Source organism: Eucalyptus grandis, chromosome 9, assembly GCF_016545825.1.
Source record: "Eucalyptus grandis isolate ANBG69807.140 chromosome 9, ASM1654582v1, whole genome shotgun sequence".
NCBI lineage: Eukaryota > Viridiplantae > Streptophyta > Magnoliopsida > Myrtales > Myrtaceae > Eucalyptus > Eucalyptus grandis.
Window position 1 is genome coordinate 39176971 of NC_052620.1, and position 18952 is coordinate 39195922.

The 18952-nt window shown below is 39.2% G+C and overlaps 1 protein-coding gene and 2 long non-coding RNA genes across 3 annotated transcripts; all 3 read right to left on the reverse strand.

Moving 5' to 3' along the window:
* Window positions 1-10029: 10029 nt before the first annotated feature.
* On the reverse strand, window positions 10030-11276 carry LOC120288311. The gene is made up of 2 exons (XR_005546647.1): window positions 10813-11276; window positions 10030-10618 (listed from the first exon to the last, which is right to left on the reverse strand). It is a non-coding gene; the product is annotated as an uncharacterized LOC120288311 (long non-coding RNA).
* Window positions 11277-11345: 69 nt separating this feature from the next.
* Window positions 11346-14243, reverse strand: LOC120288310. Its single transcript, XM_039302211.1, has 5 exons — window positions 14209-14243; window positions 12893-13078; window positions 12737-12797; window positions 11789-11966; window positions 11346-11460 (listed from the first exon to the last, which is right to left on the reverse strand). Exons 2-5 carry the CDS (start codon window positions 13058-13060, stop codon window positions 11361-11363), a joined length of 507 nt encoding a protein of 168 aa, XP_039158145.1. The 5' UTR covers window positions 13061-13078; window positions 14209-14243; the 3' UTR covers window positions 11346-11360.
* Window positions 14240-16024, reverse strand: LOC120288312. Its single transcript, XR_005546648.1, has 3 exons — window positions 15937-16024; window positions 15774-15854; window positions 14240-14273 (listed from the first exon to the last, which is right to left on the reverse strand). It is a non-coding gene; the product is annotated as an uncharacterized LOC120288312 (long non-coding RNA).
* Window positions 16025-18952: the final 2928 nt, after the last annotated feature.

Here is an 18952-nt window from a genome sequence, read left to right on the forward strand (position 1 = left end):
GTTTACAATTTTTCAAGTTTTTAGTTTGGAGATACCGGAGGGTGTCATGGAGGATCTCGAGCCTGAGTTGAAGGGATCCAGAGTAGAGGTTATTTGGTAGTTCTTTTAGGGCAAACCTTAGTGTGCAAACTTGTAGGATCTTCAGACACCAACAATTCTGACAAAGGATTTCCTTCATCGATCTGCCCTGTTTACCTTGGCACCATTCCATTTGAGTGCTCACACAAAAACAAGCCAGAATTAACTGGAAGCTTCTCCATTGCAATTGGATGCAGCTTCAATTTCTTTATCAACATGAGACATGCTTTTCTGCCGTTTGAACCTGGAAAAGCTTTCAACATTCTTGTTTCTGTAGCATTGGTCACAGCCATACTTTCAACCAGAACGACTAGCAAAACCATGTTCTGCATTATGCAGCTTGATAGTCTCAGGTTTCTCCAGAAGATCAGAAGCCTCTGCTCTGGATCATGAACAGAGGCTTCTGCTTTAGAAGTTCCAATGGAAACCTGTGCTAAGTATGACCCATCCTGTATCCTTTCTTCCACTTGTTCTGGTTTACTATCTGAAAGATGAGAAATATGAGCTTCATCAGAATGAAAGGAAGCCTCTCTAAGGAACGAGGTCCTCAGAAAAATCCACAGTTCCTGTTGTTAACCTTGATGATGGCTTTTTCCTCCTATCAGTTTTGAGTTTTTTGACACTTTTCTTCTTTGAAGAGGTGCTGAAATCACTCAAAAGGTTATGAGCTTTTCCATGTACATCTTCTATTTGTAGTGAACACAAATTCTTCTCAAGCTCACTTTGCTCACCGCAGGTTGAGAAAATTCCTTCAGAGAACTTTCATCCAATTCAGCAACTTGTGAAACATTATTTGGGATTTCAGCCAGTGTATCACTCTTTCCAGAGACGTTCTCCTCAGCTATTGCCTTATTCTTCTTCCTCAACCTCAACTTTAGCCTCTCCTGATTTCTCTTTTGCTTCTTGGTAAGGCAGTTTGTTTCAACAGTTTGTCGGATCTTCTCATGCTCCACACTTTGACGGAGTTGCCAGAGGAACATGTTATATTAACGTCCGGCTCATTAGCTTGTAGTACAGAACATGAGACTTCTGCAACAGTATCACCTTCAGCAGTGCTTGTTTGGATCTTTCTTTTCTTCTTTTTTCTTCTTCTTTCTGTTTTGCAGGTAAAGGATTTAATTCATTGCATGGCTGAGCCTTAGAATTATCCGGGGCTGAGCTCGAAGCAGCTGGGGAAGGTAAAGAAATAATCACATTCACCAGCGAATTTTTCTCTGGAAGATAATTCTCTTTATCCATCCCAAGATTCAAACATTTTATTACTCTTCTCCCTCTTCTTTTTTTCTCTTCTTGTCCACAACTGAGCTACACTACCGCTGCACGGCTCTGCCTCCATAACTTATTTAAGAAAAACAATTGATCCAAATCACTGAACTATTACTCCAACCCAAAAAGCCCAGCATCCCTAACTTTGCAGTCTGGTCCCTCATGACATGATAACGGAGATTTGTCCACATGCAATGATCTCTTCTTTCAAAGCAGAAAGAAAATTTTCCCAGAGATGGATATTTAAATTATTTCAATCCTTAATGCCCCTTTGGCTGTTCCCAAGCTGCAACATGAACGTGGAACGAAACCAACACATAAGTTTGATATATATATGCCTTTAAATACGTTCCCCATGGTGAGACGCAATCAGTCAGTTCTACTAAAACACCCAATTCTCTGATTGGGAAAAATACAACAATGGAGAAGACTTAAAGCAGTAAACTAGACCAAGAAATGATGTTAAATCTATAACAAGGCCATTCAAATATCTTTTCAATTAAGCAACTATTTCCCGCATGCACATTATCCTTCTTGCATCCATACCCATACGCATGAGACTTAATCTATCAAATGTAGCTTATCCTAACATGACGAACTGGGAATTCAGAACTCAGGTCACCCTATAACGATAACTTGAATCTGATTGACATTTTGATGCACTGAAAATATTCTCATTAGTAACTGAAAATGATTAACTGAATCCTACTCAGATAATTTATAAAAATAAAATTATCATACCAATACTAATAGCGGTTCTTTGTCGTCTTTACTGCCTCAAAGTATTTTCATATTTGATTGACATTCTGTCACCTACTCAAACAATTGAAGATATTGCTTCAGCAATGGACAAGTACAAAAAAGCCACCCATGACCCATATGTGAAGCCACAAGCACTCACACATCAGTCTGAGGAACCTTCATGAAGATCAAAGAAAGAAGCATGCAAAACACCCACCTGTAGCTAAACTAAAACTTCTTTTCAATTACCTCAAGTGGCAACAAAGCGCTAAACTAGCAACCGCATATCCCACACACGTAAATTGCAAATTCTAGCAGCAAAACGCCGGATTACAATCGAAGATTATTGCAATCTCCTACTTCCCCCAGCTCCTCAGGCCCGCCATTCAAGTTCTCAAACACAAAAATCAAGACAGACTCGGAATTGAACAGGAAGTAGTCGATTTCTTCACTTCCCAAGATTTGGTTTACTCACATGATGAAAGAATCATTCACACTACGAAGCGACTGAATCTACTCGACAATATCAGCTACCCCAAAACAAAAAACCAGTCAAATCCAAGATGCAAAGCAAACCCAACTGAGAATCATTCGCATTTATGAAGCGACCGAATCTACTCAACAATATCAGCTACCCAACAAAAAAAAAAAAAAAAAGAAGTCAAATCCAATATGTGAAGCAAACCCAATTCAGAGAATCATTCATATTTATGAAGCGACTGAATCTACTCAACAATACCAGCTCCCCCCCAAAAAAGAAGAAGAAGTCAAATTCAAGAAGCGAAACAAACCCAATTGAGAGAATCATTCACATTTATGAAGCGACCGAATCTACTCAACAATACCAGCTACCCAGAAAAAGAAATTCAAATCCAAGAAGCGAAGCAAACCCAATTGAGAGGGGCAATGCCATCACGAAAGAACGCTCGAGACGCAACACCCAGAAGACGCACAGCCACCAAAACCGGAAAAAACAAAACGCAGAAGAGAAGCCGAGCAGAACCCACCATTCTTCGCACAGCAGCAGAGGTAGAGAGAGAGGAACCGCGTGGACGTGAAGGATCTTGCTTGCCTCGAAAAGGAAGTAAGCGCGCCGACCGTAGCCGAAGAGGATGAAGAAGAAGAGCAGGAGAGAGAAATTTCGGACGGGCTTCGGGGGTAGAAAACGGGACTTTCGTCTTGCCTTTTGAGAATGCGTGTGGAGTAGGGTTTTGTCCGTTGAAAATTCTTGTGCTCTTTAACTTCCTTCAGGCCCACCACAGCTTTAGGGATAAGATACGTGTGGTGCGTAAATTGTGTATGCTCTTTTTACAGTGTAAAAGTTTGCCTCGGATCACTTAAGTGCCAAATCGGAAAAACGCTCACTTTTGGTGCCACCGGCGAAAGATTCGCCCAGAAAGATTAGGCCAAAATAAATTTTTTTTTAAAAAAAATCGATAGCCTTTAAATGACGTCATTTTCGGTCCTCCTTAAGAAAACGACGTCGTTTTGCCATCCTACATGGATGGCTTCATGGAAACGACAGCCGTTTAGCTCACATGGGGAAAATTAGGTTTTCGCCGCTCGGCCACCGTCGTTCGCCCGCCGTCGCTCGACCACCGGCCTGTTGCTGGGCCACCGTCACTTAGCCACCATTGTAGTTGCTCTCGACCAGGTGAGCGGAGGAGAGATCAAAATTGTTGCGGGAAAAATCGAAGGTGAGGGGCGGAGGGAGGAAGAAGATGGGTCGAAGGGGTTCTTGAGTGCTTATTTCTTCTTTGTTGGTGCGTTGCCGGTGTCGTTCTTTGGGTGTGCTGCCGATCTTTATGCTGGTGCCGTGCAAAGTCTGCCGTTGCTGGTGTGGGTCTTCGAGGAAGAAGAAGACACGAAGACGAGCTTCCCTCTCAATTTGGGGATTAGGGTTTCAAAGTTGGGGGAAGATGCCAAACGGCGTCGTTTTGGTGTTTGGATCTTGACTCGCCCTCTCCGACGAGCCACGTCGGCGTAAAATTAATAAAAAGGCCCGTCGGATTTCCGGCCAATTTCGTCGGAGTTGGCACCAAAGTGAGCGTTTTTCAAATTTTGGCACTTAAGCGTCAGAATCCGAGCTTTTGTATTTTGACCAAAGTGGCCTTGGACACAACTATGTAGCACCATTAATGTCTTATCCCCAACTTTTTTATGAGATCTTCTTTTTCATTCTCATTTGGATTTCTTTTTGGGGGCCATATTAATTTTTTTTTTTTTTTTTTTTTTTTAAGGGAGCAATTTAAAAGAATTGGGCCAAATTAAAAGATTTAAAAATTTTGTTGAAAGACTAATTTAAAAAGAACTCTTTTTTTTTTTTTTTTGTATTGATAACATAAAACCCCAAACCTGGGTACATTCATGATAAATATGTGAATTTCACGAACATATCAATTGTGGTGTTCATGGGGATACTTTGGCAATCACACTAAGGCTTTATTCATTTAAAAAATGTGGTATTTTTGAAAAACATTTTTCAGAAATATAACAATATTTTAAAATATATGATATTTTCGATGTTTGGCGAAACTTGAAAATGAACTAAAAAATTTTGTCATCATTTGGTGTGGAAAATTCGATTCGATTTTCCCTGCACTCATTTTAATAATTTTTATTATTTCTAAAAGTTAATTTTTTATTTTTATTTTTTTTTTTTTCCTTCTATTTTTTTCTCTTCCCCCTCCTTTTTCTTCATCGTCGGTCATGTTCTGGAAGTAGGCCAATGCGAGCGCCGATGCTCATCGATTGGGTGAACCAGAGCGCCGATGCTCATCGATTGGGTGAACCAAGGCGACGCTTGCGGCTACGGAAGGTCGTCGGCCGTTGCTGTGGCTGGCGGTCAGTCGAGAATGAAGAAAAGCAAAAAGAAAGAAATAAAAATAATAAAAAATAACAAATTCGACTTTTAAAAATATAAAGAGAGAGTGAGGCGGAAAATGTTTCTCCTATTTGAAAAGTGAAAATATTTTTTCCTTTTTTTAAAAGACTTTTTTTTTTTTTTTTTTTCATGAAAATATTTCTCTAATCAATTCATTTTCCATGAAACAAATGCCAAAAAGCCAAAAAATCTGAAAAACGTTTATCTGAAAAAGGTTTAAAAAGGTTTTATGCGAAATCAACCAAGCCTCTATCTATTCAAATCAAGATTCTGTCCATCTTGCCATATGATACTGATAGAACACATGTTGACAAAGAAACATGCATTATCAGGTGATATTATATGAACATATATGCTCAAAATCAGGAATAAGACCGTCAGTCTCTCATCTTTAAGTGAATCCACAAAAAACATAAAGCCAAATTGGATGAAGCGAGCATAGGCTCTGTAAGTCCCCTTGGACAACATCTCCAAGACTTCTAACTGAGGCATCCCTCCCTTCCTGGTTCGGTAAGTGCAAGAAATGGAAGTTTTCGACAACTCCTGGCTTTCTCGTCCTCCATGTCCATAGTACTCTCGGTCAAATTCTTGAAAGGCTGAGAAAAAAATCGAAGATTCCCATGGAAGCCTGGGCTGATGTAGCTTGTATTCTTTCTTCTACTTGTTCTGTTTTGCTGTCTGAAAGATGAGACATATGAGCTTCTTCAGAACGAAAGGAAGTCTCTTCAGTATGAGCTTTTCCATGTACATCTTTTTCTAATAAGCACATATTCTTCTCCATGTCACTTTGCTTACCACAGGTTGAGGCAAATCCCTTCCGAATGTTTTCATCCGATTCAGTGACTTGTGAAATATTATTAGGGATTTCAGCGAGCGTATCGCTCCTCCCAGAGACATTCTCCTTGGCTTTGCCTTTTTTTCTTCTTCATCCACCGCAACTTTTTCCTCTCCTTATTTCTCTTTTTGCCTCTTGGTAAGGCAGTCCGTTTCAACAATTGGTCGGATCTTCTCATGTTCCAGACTTTGACGGGAGTTGCCAGAGGGACATGTTATATTAACGTCCAGCTCATTAGCTTGCAGTACAGAACATGGGACTTCTGCACCAGTATCACCTTCAGCAGTGCTTGTTACCTGGATCTTTCTTTTCTTCTTCTTTTTCTTCTTCTTTCTGTTTGCAGGTAAAGGATTTAATTCATTGCATGGCTGAGCCTTAGAATTCTCCAGAGCTGAGCTCAAATCAGCTGGGGAAGGTAAAGAAATAACCATGTTCACCGACGAATTTTTTTCTGGAAGGTAATTCTCTTTCTCTTTATCCATCCCAAGATTCGAAACATTTCTATTACTCTTCTCCCTCTTCCTTTTTCTCTTCTTGTCCACTACTGAGCTACTACCGCCGCATGGCTCTGCCTCCACAACTTATTTAAGAATAACAATTGATCCAAATCACTGAACTATTACTCCAACCGGAAAGCCCAGCATCCTAACTTGCAGTCTGGTCCCTCATGATATTCTAGCGGAGATTTATCCACATGCAATGATCTCTTCTTTCAAAGCAGGGCAAGAAAATCTTCCCAGAGATGGATATTTAAATTATTTCAATACTTAAAGCCCCTTTGACCGTTCCCAATCTGCATGCATCATGAATGTGAATGAAACCAGCGGATAAGCTTGATATATATGCCCTTAAATATGTTCCCTGCAGTAAGATGCAATCATTCAGTTCTACTAAAACGCCTAATTCTCTGGTTGGGGGAAAAATACAACAATAAATAAGACTCAAAGCAGGAAACTAAACCAAGTAAAGATGTTAAATCTATAACAAGGCCATTCAAATATCTATTCAATTAAGCAACTATTTCCTGCGTGCACGCTATCCCTTCTTGTGTCCATTCTCATGTGCATGAGACTTAATCTATCAGATGTTGCTTACATTAACATAATGAAATGGGCATTCAGAACTCATATCACCATAAAACGCTAACGTTGAAGCTGATTGACATTTTGACGCACAAAAGTTATCCTCATTAGTAACTGAAAAGGAGTAACCAGATCCTATTCAGACAATTTCTAAAAAAAAAAAGAAAGTGCTCTTACAAATACCAATTCTTCATCTGGTTTATTGCCCCAATATATTTTCATATTTAAATGCCGCTCTGTTTCCTACTTAATAAACAATTGAAGATATTTCTTCAGCAGCAAACAAGTACCAAAAGCCACCTATGACCCATATACAAAGCCACAAGCACTAATACATCAGTTTGAGGAACCTTCACATGAAAATCAAAGAGAGAAGCACGCAAAACAACCAGCTTTTCCTTTTAATTATCTCAAGGGGCAACAACACATGCCAAATTAGCAACCATGTCTCCTACACTCGTGAATTGTAAATCCCAGCTGAGAAATGGAGAGATCACAATCATGAAGATTACAGCAATCAACACAATTATGAGGAAAAATGGAGAATCTCCCACTTTTCCCAGTCTTTCGTACAAGTTCTCAACATATTTAGTCAACAGGAACTCGGAATTGCACAGGACATAATTTCTTCACTTTCTCGGAGATTTGGTTAACTCACATGATGAAAGAAATCATTCACATTATGAAACTACTGAATCTACTCAACAATATCACAGCCACCAAAACTAGTCAAATCCAAGGCACGAAACAACAATCACTGCGAAGAATGTGCTCAATTCTGATTAATCAGAGGAACAGTTAGCTGGTTATTAACCTAAGTGCCGGTTACTTCACTACTACGACAGCAAATGCCCTTAATAATGAAGCAAATTAGCTTCACAGCTTCCCTAAACATAAAATGAGCCCACTCCAGAGCATTTATCTCCAAAAGCATCATTACGTGCAGAACATCAGAGGCAGGTGCTTGTCAGACCCATAATGCAGCATCATTACGAAAGACCAAGAACCCACTTCGCAACTCTCAACCTTGACAAGGAAACCACCAACGTACGACCATCTTCAGCCACACCCTTCCTTCAGACCAGCAAGACTCGAAATGGGATATGCTAGATTAAGGCAATTTTCTCTGAAGGGTCATCCGAGCTGTTGATCCAAACACTACATACTCAATTTCTTCACTTTCTCGTAGATTTAATTAATTCACATGATGAAAGAATCATTCCCATTATGAAACTACCAGGTCTAATCAACAATATCACAGCAAACAAAAACGAGTCAAATCCAAGGTGCGAAGAAGAATTCACTCGATCCTGATTTATCAGAGGAACAGTTGGCCAGTTATTAGCCCAGGGAGCCGGTTATTTCACTACTGTGACAGCAAATGCCCTTAAAAAATGAAGCAAATTAGCTTCACATCTTCCCCCTACACATAAAATGACCCATTCCAAAGCATTCATCTCCGAAAGCATCGTTACATGCAGAACAACGGAAGCAGGTGCTTGTCAGACCCAGGATGCAGCATCGCCACGAAAGACCAAGAACCCACCTCGCAAATCTCAACCTTGACGAGGAAACCACCAAAGTACGAGCATCTAAAGGGACCCATGTCGACCAAAACAAGAAACAGGCAGAAAAACAACGACCCGGAACCCAAGAAACCGAAAGAACTCCAAATCCCACGGCCCCTGCTGGCTCAAACAAACAAGACGCAAGGACATGCCGAGACACGAAACGCATGACACGTTGGCGAAAATGGGAGAAGAGCACGCAGGGGAGGGAAATGGCGAGGGAAGAAGAGCCCCGCCTCACCTTCTTCGCGCCCTCCAACAACTGAAGCGAACAAACCAAGAAACGACTCCGGCAAGTGCAGAGGTCACGTCTTTCGAATCGAGCTGCGACTCAGTGAGTGAGTTCGAGACTGAGTTGCACTCCGAATCGCGGGCCACTAGCCAATTTCGCGTTCGGCAAGCAGTGAAAAATTCCAAATTTCATACAAATTTCATTTAAAAAATTTGAAATCTATCGTTTGAACAATTTCTTATTTTTTAGAACCTACCCATTGGAATAATTCCTCATTTTTTTGAAATTTAGAATCTATTTTGCATACCATAGAACCTAGGATCTAAAACATTTCATAAGTTTCGGAGTCAGTTCAAGGGTCTAATTAGATTTCACTTATGTTATTATTTGAACGATTATAATTCACTAATCATAATTTACATTTACAAACACGAAAAAAATTTTAGTCATAAAATGAAAATTCAGACCAGTACTTACAAATTATACTCTCATCATTGAATGACTTAGAATATGAAGAATTGACGAAGACATGGACTAAGAAAAACATTAAAATGTATTATAAGTTCCACATTCCTCTAACTAACTACTCATCTAAATAGGTTCCACATTTTTTAGAATCTGAAATCTACTTTCATACCTTAGAACCCGGAACCTATAGATTCTCATAGTCCGGTTCTCAAGTTTTAAGTTTTACTTTGAAACCATGCTCATCTCTAGAAAGAAAGAAAAAACGACATTGCTCCCCACCTAGCGTGAGGCCCAAGGCCCCCAAGGTTTGAGGTTTTTCTTTTTTCTGACTTGAAAATTTTCGATCACTTTTTTTTTTTTTTTGGTGTAAAAAGATTATCATTGTTTTCTTTAGTTTCATCTATGTATATTTAAATGAAATAATTAACTCTCAGTTGGTTTAACATACAATATTCGGGTCACAAACTGCATCACTTAATGCCCTTATCCAAGCCCGTCCAAATATGCCTCTGGGACTTTACAACTCGAGTTCAACCTAGGCGAGTCTGTTCTCGAGTATCCATTATATGCATCGTCTCAATAGTAGAGTACATTATTACATGCTCATGAGATGATTTAATTCGAATGGTGAGGTCTTTCAAATATTGGAAACACAAGCATGTCCAGAAAATTACTGATGTCAAATAGAAATCTCGTGTCATTCTAAGAAAACTATGTAATGTTTTCCTCTTTAGCTTATAGATGTGCGAAACTGCCATGTCGTAGTATTTTTTACGTCCAAATATCGTATGTAATCGCACAGCTGGTTTAAAATTGAATCTCACATGAATACTATTTCCATAAGTAAATGTTTAAATGCAAATTCACGTCAAAAAGTCTCTCAGATGAATAAGATCTACATACGGCTTTGGAAAACAAGATGTTTATGGGAGATACTATGACGATTACATTAGCTATTCAAATTAAATTTTCTGTCCATCTTGCTATATGGTACTAATGGAGCACATCTTGACCAAAGAAACATGCATTGTCGGGTGACATTATATGAAACATATGCTCACAACAAGGAACAAGACCGTCAGTCTCTCATCACATAACCTTGATAACACACCTTCACAAAGATGAATCCGACTTTGGGAGCTAAAACTTCCAGAGGAGGTTGTGCTACTTTCAGGATCAAGTGAATCTTTTTTACATGAATCCACCAAAAAAGTCTGAGCCGAATCGGGTAATATGTAAGCGGGCTCTGCAGTAATGGGGTGCTTTCTTTCCCTAACCTCAAAATCAATTTTTACTCCCATCCATAGACTAGAGCAAACGGTTGGTGGGTTGAAATATCTGCTCAATATCACTTCAACATCCAAATTGTCCACAGCTCAGCCAAACCTCTGGTATGATAGATACATATGGCCTTGAAATCCATCGGTTTCATATCTACACGTCGACATACTTATCAACATATCGCTGCAAAAGCACCAACAAGGTGGCATTAGGTAACCCTGCTAAAACATAATCATGGGGTGAATTCACACGATATCTGCAAATTGCTTCCATCAGGCTGTTAGTGTGCGGAAAGGTAAAAAAATGCTTAATGTAACTTCTCCTCACTGGAATTTTGGTAAATCTGGTTAGAAGTGAATAATTGTACCAGGACTTACCATCACAAGTTTTGTCAGCTTGCGTTGTGAAGAATCAATGTAGTGATTTATCTCTGCTCGAGATTTCGGAATGTGGTGGCTCTTCATAGTTCCAGTTACTTTGTCAACAGTTTTCTTCAAGATGGTCTTATATGCCTCTTTGCTCATATTCCTCGCCATGATGGCCGTAGGACTTCCTTCACAAAATCCACAAGGGCAATTTTGAAAGGCTTCATTGACCTAGAATCCTTGTGCTTCTTGCTCTTCCCAGTGGATTTAATCTGATCAATCTCCATCTCAACCTCAGTCGCATCTGCTGCATCAATAAAATTACTGGCGCTCACATACTCAACTGCACCAACTTCCACGCCTGCAGTATCACCAAACCCATCATCATCTACGGATATGGGTGGAGCAAAGACTCCAATCTCTTTCCTTTTATTGTTCTCTTCCACATCTACTGGCGTTTTGAATCACTGGTCCTCAAAATGACATCGCTATCGTAAACTGATTCCCCTTATGTGCACATTCAACTTTCTTGACTGAACTTGAAAGAGGGTTCAATCCTGTCAAAAAAGTGGATCATATCGATCACCACCAATATGTGGTAAAGCCCGGTCCATCCACGTGGCAGATTTTGGTGAGGAAGTTGTTTGTCTTGATCCAACACTGCCGATGCGATTCCATCAACCAATGCATGACTGAAAGGGAAAGCTGTGTTTTATCTACTGTGGTATTCAAAAAATTTCATCGTGTGTAAAGATAGACACCATCTATAACTTGACTGTCAGAACAAGAAGTTTTTCTCACCCCAAAAAACAAAACATTGTCTGATATGACAACAGTAACAACTATTCTAGATGAACTCAACATTCCTAGGGGCTGCCATGCAACATGCACACGATTGTTTAATTCTTAAACAAGCTTGAACAAAAAAGATGTTCAAGTTGTCACAAAATAAGCTGTCATCCAAGTGAAGGATAAGAAATGTGCTCACTTCGATATAGAAGTAGCATCTTCAGGTGGGTGCGAAGCTAACACCCTCTTATAATAGTTCCAGGATGGATTTGAATTTGTGATTGCTCTTTGACCAAATGGATTCTGCTCCACATACTTCCTAACATCGTCGGCCAAAGCTAAGCTTTCTAGGTAGACCCGCAGGTCACCTCCAGGTCCTGCATAAAGGATTAATTTGCAAACAAAATAGTTAGAGCACTGATGAAAAACTGCAACAACTGAGAGAATGAGAGCATTATCAGCTACTGGATGATCTTTTCCAGAAAGATATAAAAAGCCCTAACGATACAGTAACAGATAAGAGGTAGCAAAATAATGCACAAGGTGACCTGTTGACTTGCCAAATTTGCAAGTATTACGATAGGCCAGAAAAAGTTTGATCTATAGCTTACTCAGCCGGGATCATAAGATTCCATGAGCTTGGGGAAATCTGGAAATTTTAGGGACAACAGTAATAACAAATTTATGGGCAGACAACCAAGTAGATTTGCACGTCTGCTGACAAACAAAACTTTCAACAGATCAAAAGGCGATATCTCATACCTCTGGCACAGTAAAATAAACAAAGTGCCAACTATATGAATGTCCAGGATGATGAACTCAACAGAGCAAATAATTGACCAAGTTTATGTCACTATGCTGTCCCCGGTCAATTTATACATGAAAAGACTAAAAGAAAGCACTCGCTATCGATTCAGCTATCTATTGCACCCTTTTAGCATGCACAACAGAATGGTAATTAGAGCATTTTCAAAAGAACTATCATTTATTCAGCTACCTGCTATGGCTTCTTCGTGAGATCATTCCATGCATCCTAAATAGAACATAAAAAAAAGAGATCTATGCGAAGGTGCCTGAAGAAATAATGTTGTTGATATTTTAAATTTCTAAAACACAGAAAATACATGCATATTTTAATGTCTCTTACCTATAGAATTGTCTTTGGCATCTCTATAGTGGTATGAATAGGGAAATATTCCAGTGTTTGCCTGGATGAGGATAGGTCCAACAGGGATAAAGTGACGTTAGTCATACTGTTTATGAATGAAATCAGCTGTCAAGACGAGAACGCTTATCTGACTAACGGATTGCGAAGGGCTTTGTATGGAGAATCATCCAACAACAAAGTGTTTGACTCATTATACGCTCCTTTCTCCCATGGAAGATTAGGCTCGAGCTTATCCCACAATTTCCTAAGTTCCTTCAAAACCAGGGGCTTATCCCTCTTCTCGAGGGTAGAGAACTTTGTCATAGTACAGTGAGACTGATCCTGTACTAAATCAATTTCCATTAAGATATGACTACAATGAAATAGAATCTAATAAAAAGAAAAGACTGCAATAAACTAAAAATATAACTGATATGATGTTATTATCATTGAGATGCATAAAGGTTGAGACATTTACTTTTTAACAGGAAACCAATAGCTACTACAGGAACGGTTACTTGCAGTAGTTTAAGTATATGCTTTTACTTGTGAGATTTTGCGAACCACTGTCAACTGTTCTAAAAGCTTAAGTTGTTAGATAAGGGTGTGGTTTAATATTTAAATGTTCTAACACTCCCCCTCACACTAAGTCTGGTATTTTTTTTTTTTGGCCTAGTATTGGGAGGCAAATATGGTCTAGAAAGATTTGAACTTAGGACCTCCAGTTCTGATATCATGTAAGATTTTGTAGAACCACCGTCAACTATTCTAAAGGCTTAAGCTGTTAGATGAAAGTGTGGTTTAATATTTAAATATTCCAACATTACTAATTATGCATTGTAAGCAAAACTTTAATGTACTTACGCAACTTAAACCAAGGATCTAAGGAAAACTACAATAAGGAAAAGGGGACATATCATGGGGTACAAAGTCAATTTCCAACTTAACAGGGGATGTTAAGGATTTTTATTAATGTGAAAGACTAAAATATCATAAAGTTCATACAAATAAGGTGAAATGTGGCTCACTTCCAAGGATATACCTATATATTCACAAGAAGGAGCGATGCAATCACAAAGTTGAAAGAGAACTTATTCATCTAATCAACTACCTAACAAAGTATATAATCAAGGGATAAAATGAACAACTTGAAACGTCAAGAGAATATAATCAGTTGGAAAATAAATACTAGGTATTCATTCCATCTGAAAAACAGGAGGCCACAAGTTAATAGAAACAAATATAGAAAACTTTCCACTCTTCAGCTGAAATTAAAGAGGCAGATCCTACACTCAGGCTCTTAGTTCCATTAAGCTGTAGAGATCAATCTTACACCAAACTGATGAGGAACTGAAAAGTAGCCCTTGCTCTTTCTTAATGGTCTGCAGTCAGTCTCCATCCATGCAAGATGAGCAATGGGACAAAATAGACACCGACATAGAAAAGAAAATCTCCATGTGAGAGCTGCTTACCCAACAGAAAAGCAATTTTCTTTTGGAGTCATATAATAAAGTCTACAACTGGATCCATATTTCTCCTGTAAAATGAATAACTAAGACCATTTAATGCACAGTGAATATTAAAGCTGGGCAAACTTTATGGTGAAGTGACACACACCCACCCACAGAACACTAGGTTGTCAGGATCGGGATCCCAAGTAGGATCCCTTCGCAATCTTCAACGGTCAGATAAAAAATCATAAGATCCTACAACTTCATTGAAATGACCCTAAAATATGAAATCCTTAGTTAACTCACAGTATTGTGAAGTGACACACCCACCCACAGAACACTAGGTCGTCAGGATCGGGATCCCAAGTTGGACCCCTTCGCGATCCTCAACGGTCAGATAAAAAATCGTAAGATCTTACAACTTTATTGAAGTAACCCAATGCTTAGTTAACTAACTGTAATTAGATGCATATTAACCTTAAAAGGAGGTATTGAAGCTCCAAGGTATGGTTCCCTTGTGAGAGAACACTTGGGTATAAATTCTCCGTTGCCAGTTTTGAAACTAACAGTTGAAGCACCGTGTCAAGAAAATTAAGAAAATGTAAAAGAATGAAATCTCCTTCCCCTATTTTTCTTTTATGTTTTCCCCACTTGCCATTTGTCTATCAGCTTCACTTGAGGTGGATTCAATAGGATCACAAAAATCTCCATGACAATCAACGAAAAGGCTGCATAAAAATCCCTTTCCTGCCTTTTCCTCATATCTAATCCTTCATTCTGTCCTCCTCTCTGGTCATACACATACCTTCTCTTTCTTTATTTCACAGGATAAAACCAATCTCAGATCCACACTCTCTGATTTAACTCTCTTTTATCCTCTGTAATATACCTCACTTTCACTTGCTATTCGAGGGTTTTCAGTTATTTAGCCTTTAGCTTAAGAGGTCTAATCAGTACAAATCCAAACAAATTACACTACTGGGCCAAGTAAAATGGGGTGCCAATTTCTTAAGGATGTTCCAGAGGCAATCTCTCTCCTCTGGTTGCATAAGAATGGAAGCTTTGCCTCTCTTGTCTCCAAAGGACGGTACAATTCAGAGAGCCAGAGGTAGTTGATACCCGTCTCATCATTGACTCGAGACTGAAGAAGAAGTAGAAGGAGAAGAGTGTCACTGCTCTGCTTTGTTTTCTACTGTGCATTTATGCCGTATATTTTCCAAATACGGATTGAAAACATTATTTAAGAAGAAAGTGGCCCACACGGGCTAGAAGGAAGGAGGTCTAATTTCATGTTTGCTCTGCCTGAAAAGACAGACTTGCCTCCTAAAGCTGGATCAGTGGAATCGTAGTTGGGATGGTAATCCCACCTAATCCTATGATCTGGATCACGATCCCAACAGACTACAATTTTTCTTACAATCCAGATTGTTCAAAGGTTTTTGTGTACCAGGATTGTACAACCATGATCCTACACTCTATATTGTGATCCTAACAACCACGTGCGTGTGCAGAGAGAAGAGTCTTGTAATAATGCTAAAGGAATTACAAGGATGAGAAGACTGCAGGTCATAGACTGAACAACATACTTTGTCCTTGAAGACCAAACCCCAACAGCAAATTTCTCAAAGCAAAATTGTACAAAATCATCAACAAAGGGCCTTTGAATACTGCAAGAGCGAACAATGAGTTAGAACAATGATATTAGATTATATAAAAAAATCAACCTTTCACGAATTCTCAACTCTTTACCTGCTTTTCTTGACACAATTAAGTCTGGTTTACATCCCAAGCCAACATATGGAATTATATCTGCCAACAGTCCATTCAGATCAAGTATGAAGCTTTTTCTAGAAGGTCCAATGCTAGTCCTCTCTAACGATATATCCGGAATTTGCCAAGGCATGCTTCCTTTGTTGATATTAATATCTGATTTAATATCACCTTCAGATACCAACAATTCTGACGAAGGATTTCCTTCATTGATCTGCCTATTTACCTTGCCACCATTTCCATTTGAGTTCTCACGTAAAGAAACACGCCCAGAATCAACTGAAGCCCCTGCTTTCGAAGTTTTTATGGAAGCCTGCGCTAATGTAACTTGTATCCTTTCTTCTACTTGCTCTGGTTTACTATCCGAAAGACGAGAGATGCGAGCTTCATCAAAATGAAAGGAAGTCTCTTTATGTACAAGGTCCTCAGAAATGTCCACAATTCCTGTTGTTAACCTTGATGATGGTTTTTTCCTCTGATCGGTTTTGAGCTTTTTGACACTTTTCTTCTTTGAAGAGGTACTCATACTGCTGAAATCACTCAATAAGGTATGGGCTTCTCCATGTACATCTTCTTTTTCTAATGAACACAAATTCTTCTCAATGTCGCTTTGCTTAACACAGGTCAACGAAAATTCCTTCAGAATATTTTCATCCAATTCAGCGATTTGTGAAACATCATTTGGGATTTTAGTGAGCATATCACTCTTCCCAGAGACCTTCTCCTTGGCTTTTGCCTCTTTTTTCCTCCTCTTCCACAACTTTCTCTTCTCCTTCCTTTTCATTTGCCTTTTGGTAAGGCAGTTTGCGTCACCAGTTGGTCGGATCTTCTCATGTTCCAATCTTTGATGGGAATCGCCAGAGGAACATTTTATATTATATTTAACGTCCAGCTCATTAGCTTGCCGTACAGAACATGGGACTTCTGCACCAGTATCACCTTGAGTAGTGCTTGTTTCTGGATCTTTTCTTCTCTTCTTCTTTTTCTTCTTCTTTCTGTTTGCAGGTAAAGGATTTAATTCATTGCATGGCTGAGCCTTAGAATCAGCTGGGAAGGTAAAGAAATAATCACATTCACCAGGGCTGAGCTTGAATCAGCTGGGGAAGGTAAAGAAATAATCACATTCACGATGAATTTTCTCTGGAAAATAATTCTCTTTATCCATCCCAAGATTTGAAACATTTCTATTACTCTCCTCCCTCTTCCTTTTTCTCTTCTTGTCCACTACTGAGCTACTACCACTGCACGGCTCTGCCTCCATAACTTATTTAAGAATAATAATTGACCCAAGTCACTGAACTATTACTCCAACCCGAAAGCCCAGTGTCCTAACTTTGCAGTCTGGTCCCTCATCACATTCTATTGGAGATTTATTCATGGACAATGATCTCTTCTTTCAAAGCAGGGCAAGAAAATTTTCCCAGAGATGGATATTTAAGTTATTTCAATCCTTAATGCCCCTTTGACCGTTCCCAAGCTGCAACATGAATGTGAATGAAACCAGCACATAAGTTCGATATATATGCCTTCAAATACCTTCCCCACAGTAAGATGCAATCAGTCATTTCTACTAAAACACCTAATTCTCTGATTGGGGAGAAAAGTAAAACAATGGAGAAGACTTAAAGCAGTAAACTAGACCAAGAAACGATGCTAAATCTATAACAACGCCATTCAAAATTCTTTTCAATTAAGCAACTATTTCCTGCATGCACGTTATCCCTTCTTGCGTCAATTCTCATGTGCATGAGACTTAAATCTGTCAGATGTTGCTTATCCTAACATAATGAAATGGGAATTCAGAACTCATATCACCATAAAACAATAATGTTGAAGCTAATTGACATTTTGACTCATAGAAATTATCCTCAATAGTAACTGAAACTAAGTAACCAGATCCTACTCAGACAATTTCCAAAAAAAGAAAGTTCTCTTACAAATACCAATTCTTCATCTGGTTTACTGCCCCAATATATTTTCATATTTGAATGCCGCTCTGTTTCCTACTCAAGCAATTCAAGATATTGCTTCAGCAGCAGACAAGTACCAAAACCACCTATGACCCATCTACAAAGCCACAAGCATTAATACATCAGTTTGAGGTACACTCACATGAAAATCAAAGAGAGAAACACGCAAACCACCCAGCTTTTCCTTTTGACTACCTCAAGGGGCAGCCACACATGCCAAATTAGTAATCATGTCTTCTACACACATGAATTGTAAATCCCAGCTGAGAAATGGAGAGATTACAATCATGAAGATTATGGCAATCAACAATACTCCAAGGAAAAATGGAGAATCTCCCACTTTCCCAGTCTTCCATACAAGTTCTCAACATATTTAGACAACAGGAACTCGGATTCGAATAAGACATACTCAGTTTCTTCACTTTCTCGGATATTTGGTTAACTCACATGATGAAATAAATCATTCACAGCTACAAAAAACTAGTAAAATCTAAGATGCAAAACAACCGCTGCCACGAGGAGTTCACTCTTACTCTGATTAACCAGAGGAACAGTTGGCTGGTTATTAGCCTAAGGAGTTCATTACTTCACTACTGTGACGTCAAATGCCCGAAGCACATTAGCTTCACATCCCCCACCCTACAGATAAAATGACCTTAATAATAATGAAGCAAATCAGCTTCACATCTTCCCCCCTACACATAAAATGAGCCCACTCCAAAGCATGTATCTCCAAAAGCATCGTCACGTGCAGAACAACAGAAGCGGGTGCTCGTCAGACCCAGAACCCACTTCGCAAATTTCAACCTTGACAAGGAAAACCACCAATCTAAGAGTATCTTCAGACACCCTTTCCTTCCGAGCAAGACTCTAAAGGGACCCACGTCGACTAAAACAAGAAACAGGCAGAAACAACACCGACCCAGAACCCCAAAAACCCAAAAAAGCTCCAAAACCCCACAGCCCCCCTTCCCTTGGTCTCAAACGAGACCGCAGAAACACGCCAAGACACGAAACACATAACA

Coding starts and splice junctions, on each gene's coding strand:
- LOC120288310 (XM_039302211.1), bottom strand. CDS start 13,060: ATGACAAAGTTCTCTACCCTCGAGAAGAGGGATAAGCCCCTGGTTTTG. Junction 12,798..12,892: donor ACAAAGCCCTTCGCAATCCG/TTAGTCAGATAA, acceptor ATCCTCATCCAG/GCAAACACTGGAATATTTCC. Junction 11,461..11,788: donor GATGCTACTTCTATATCGAA/GTGAGCACATTT, acceptor TCGCATCGGCAG/TGTTGGATCAAGACAAACAA.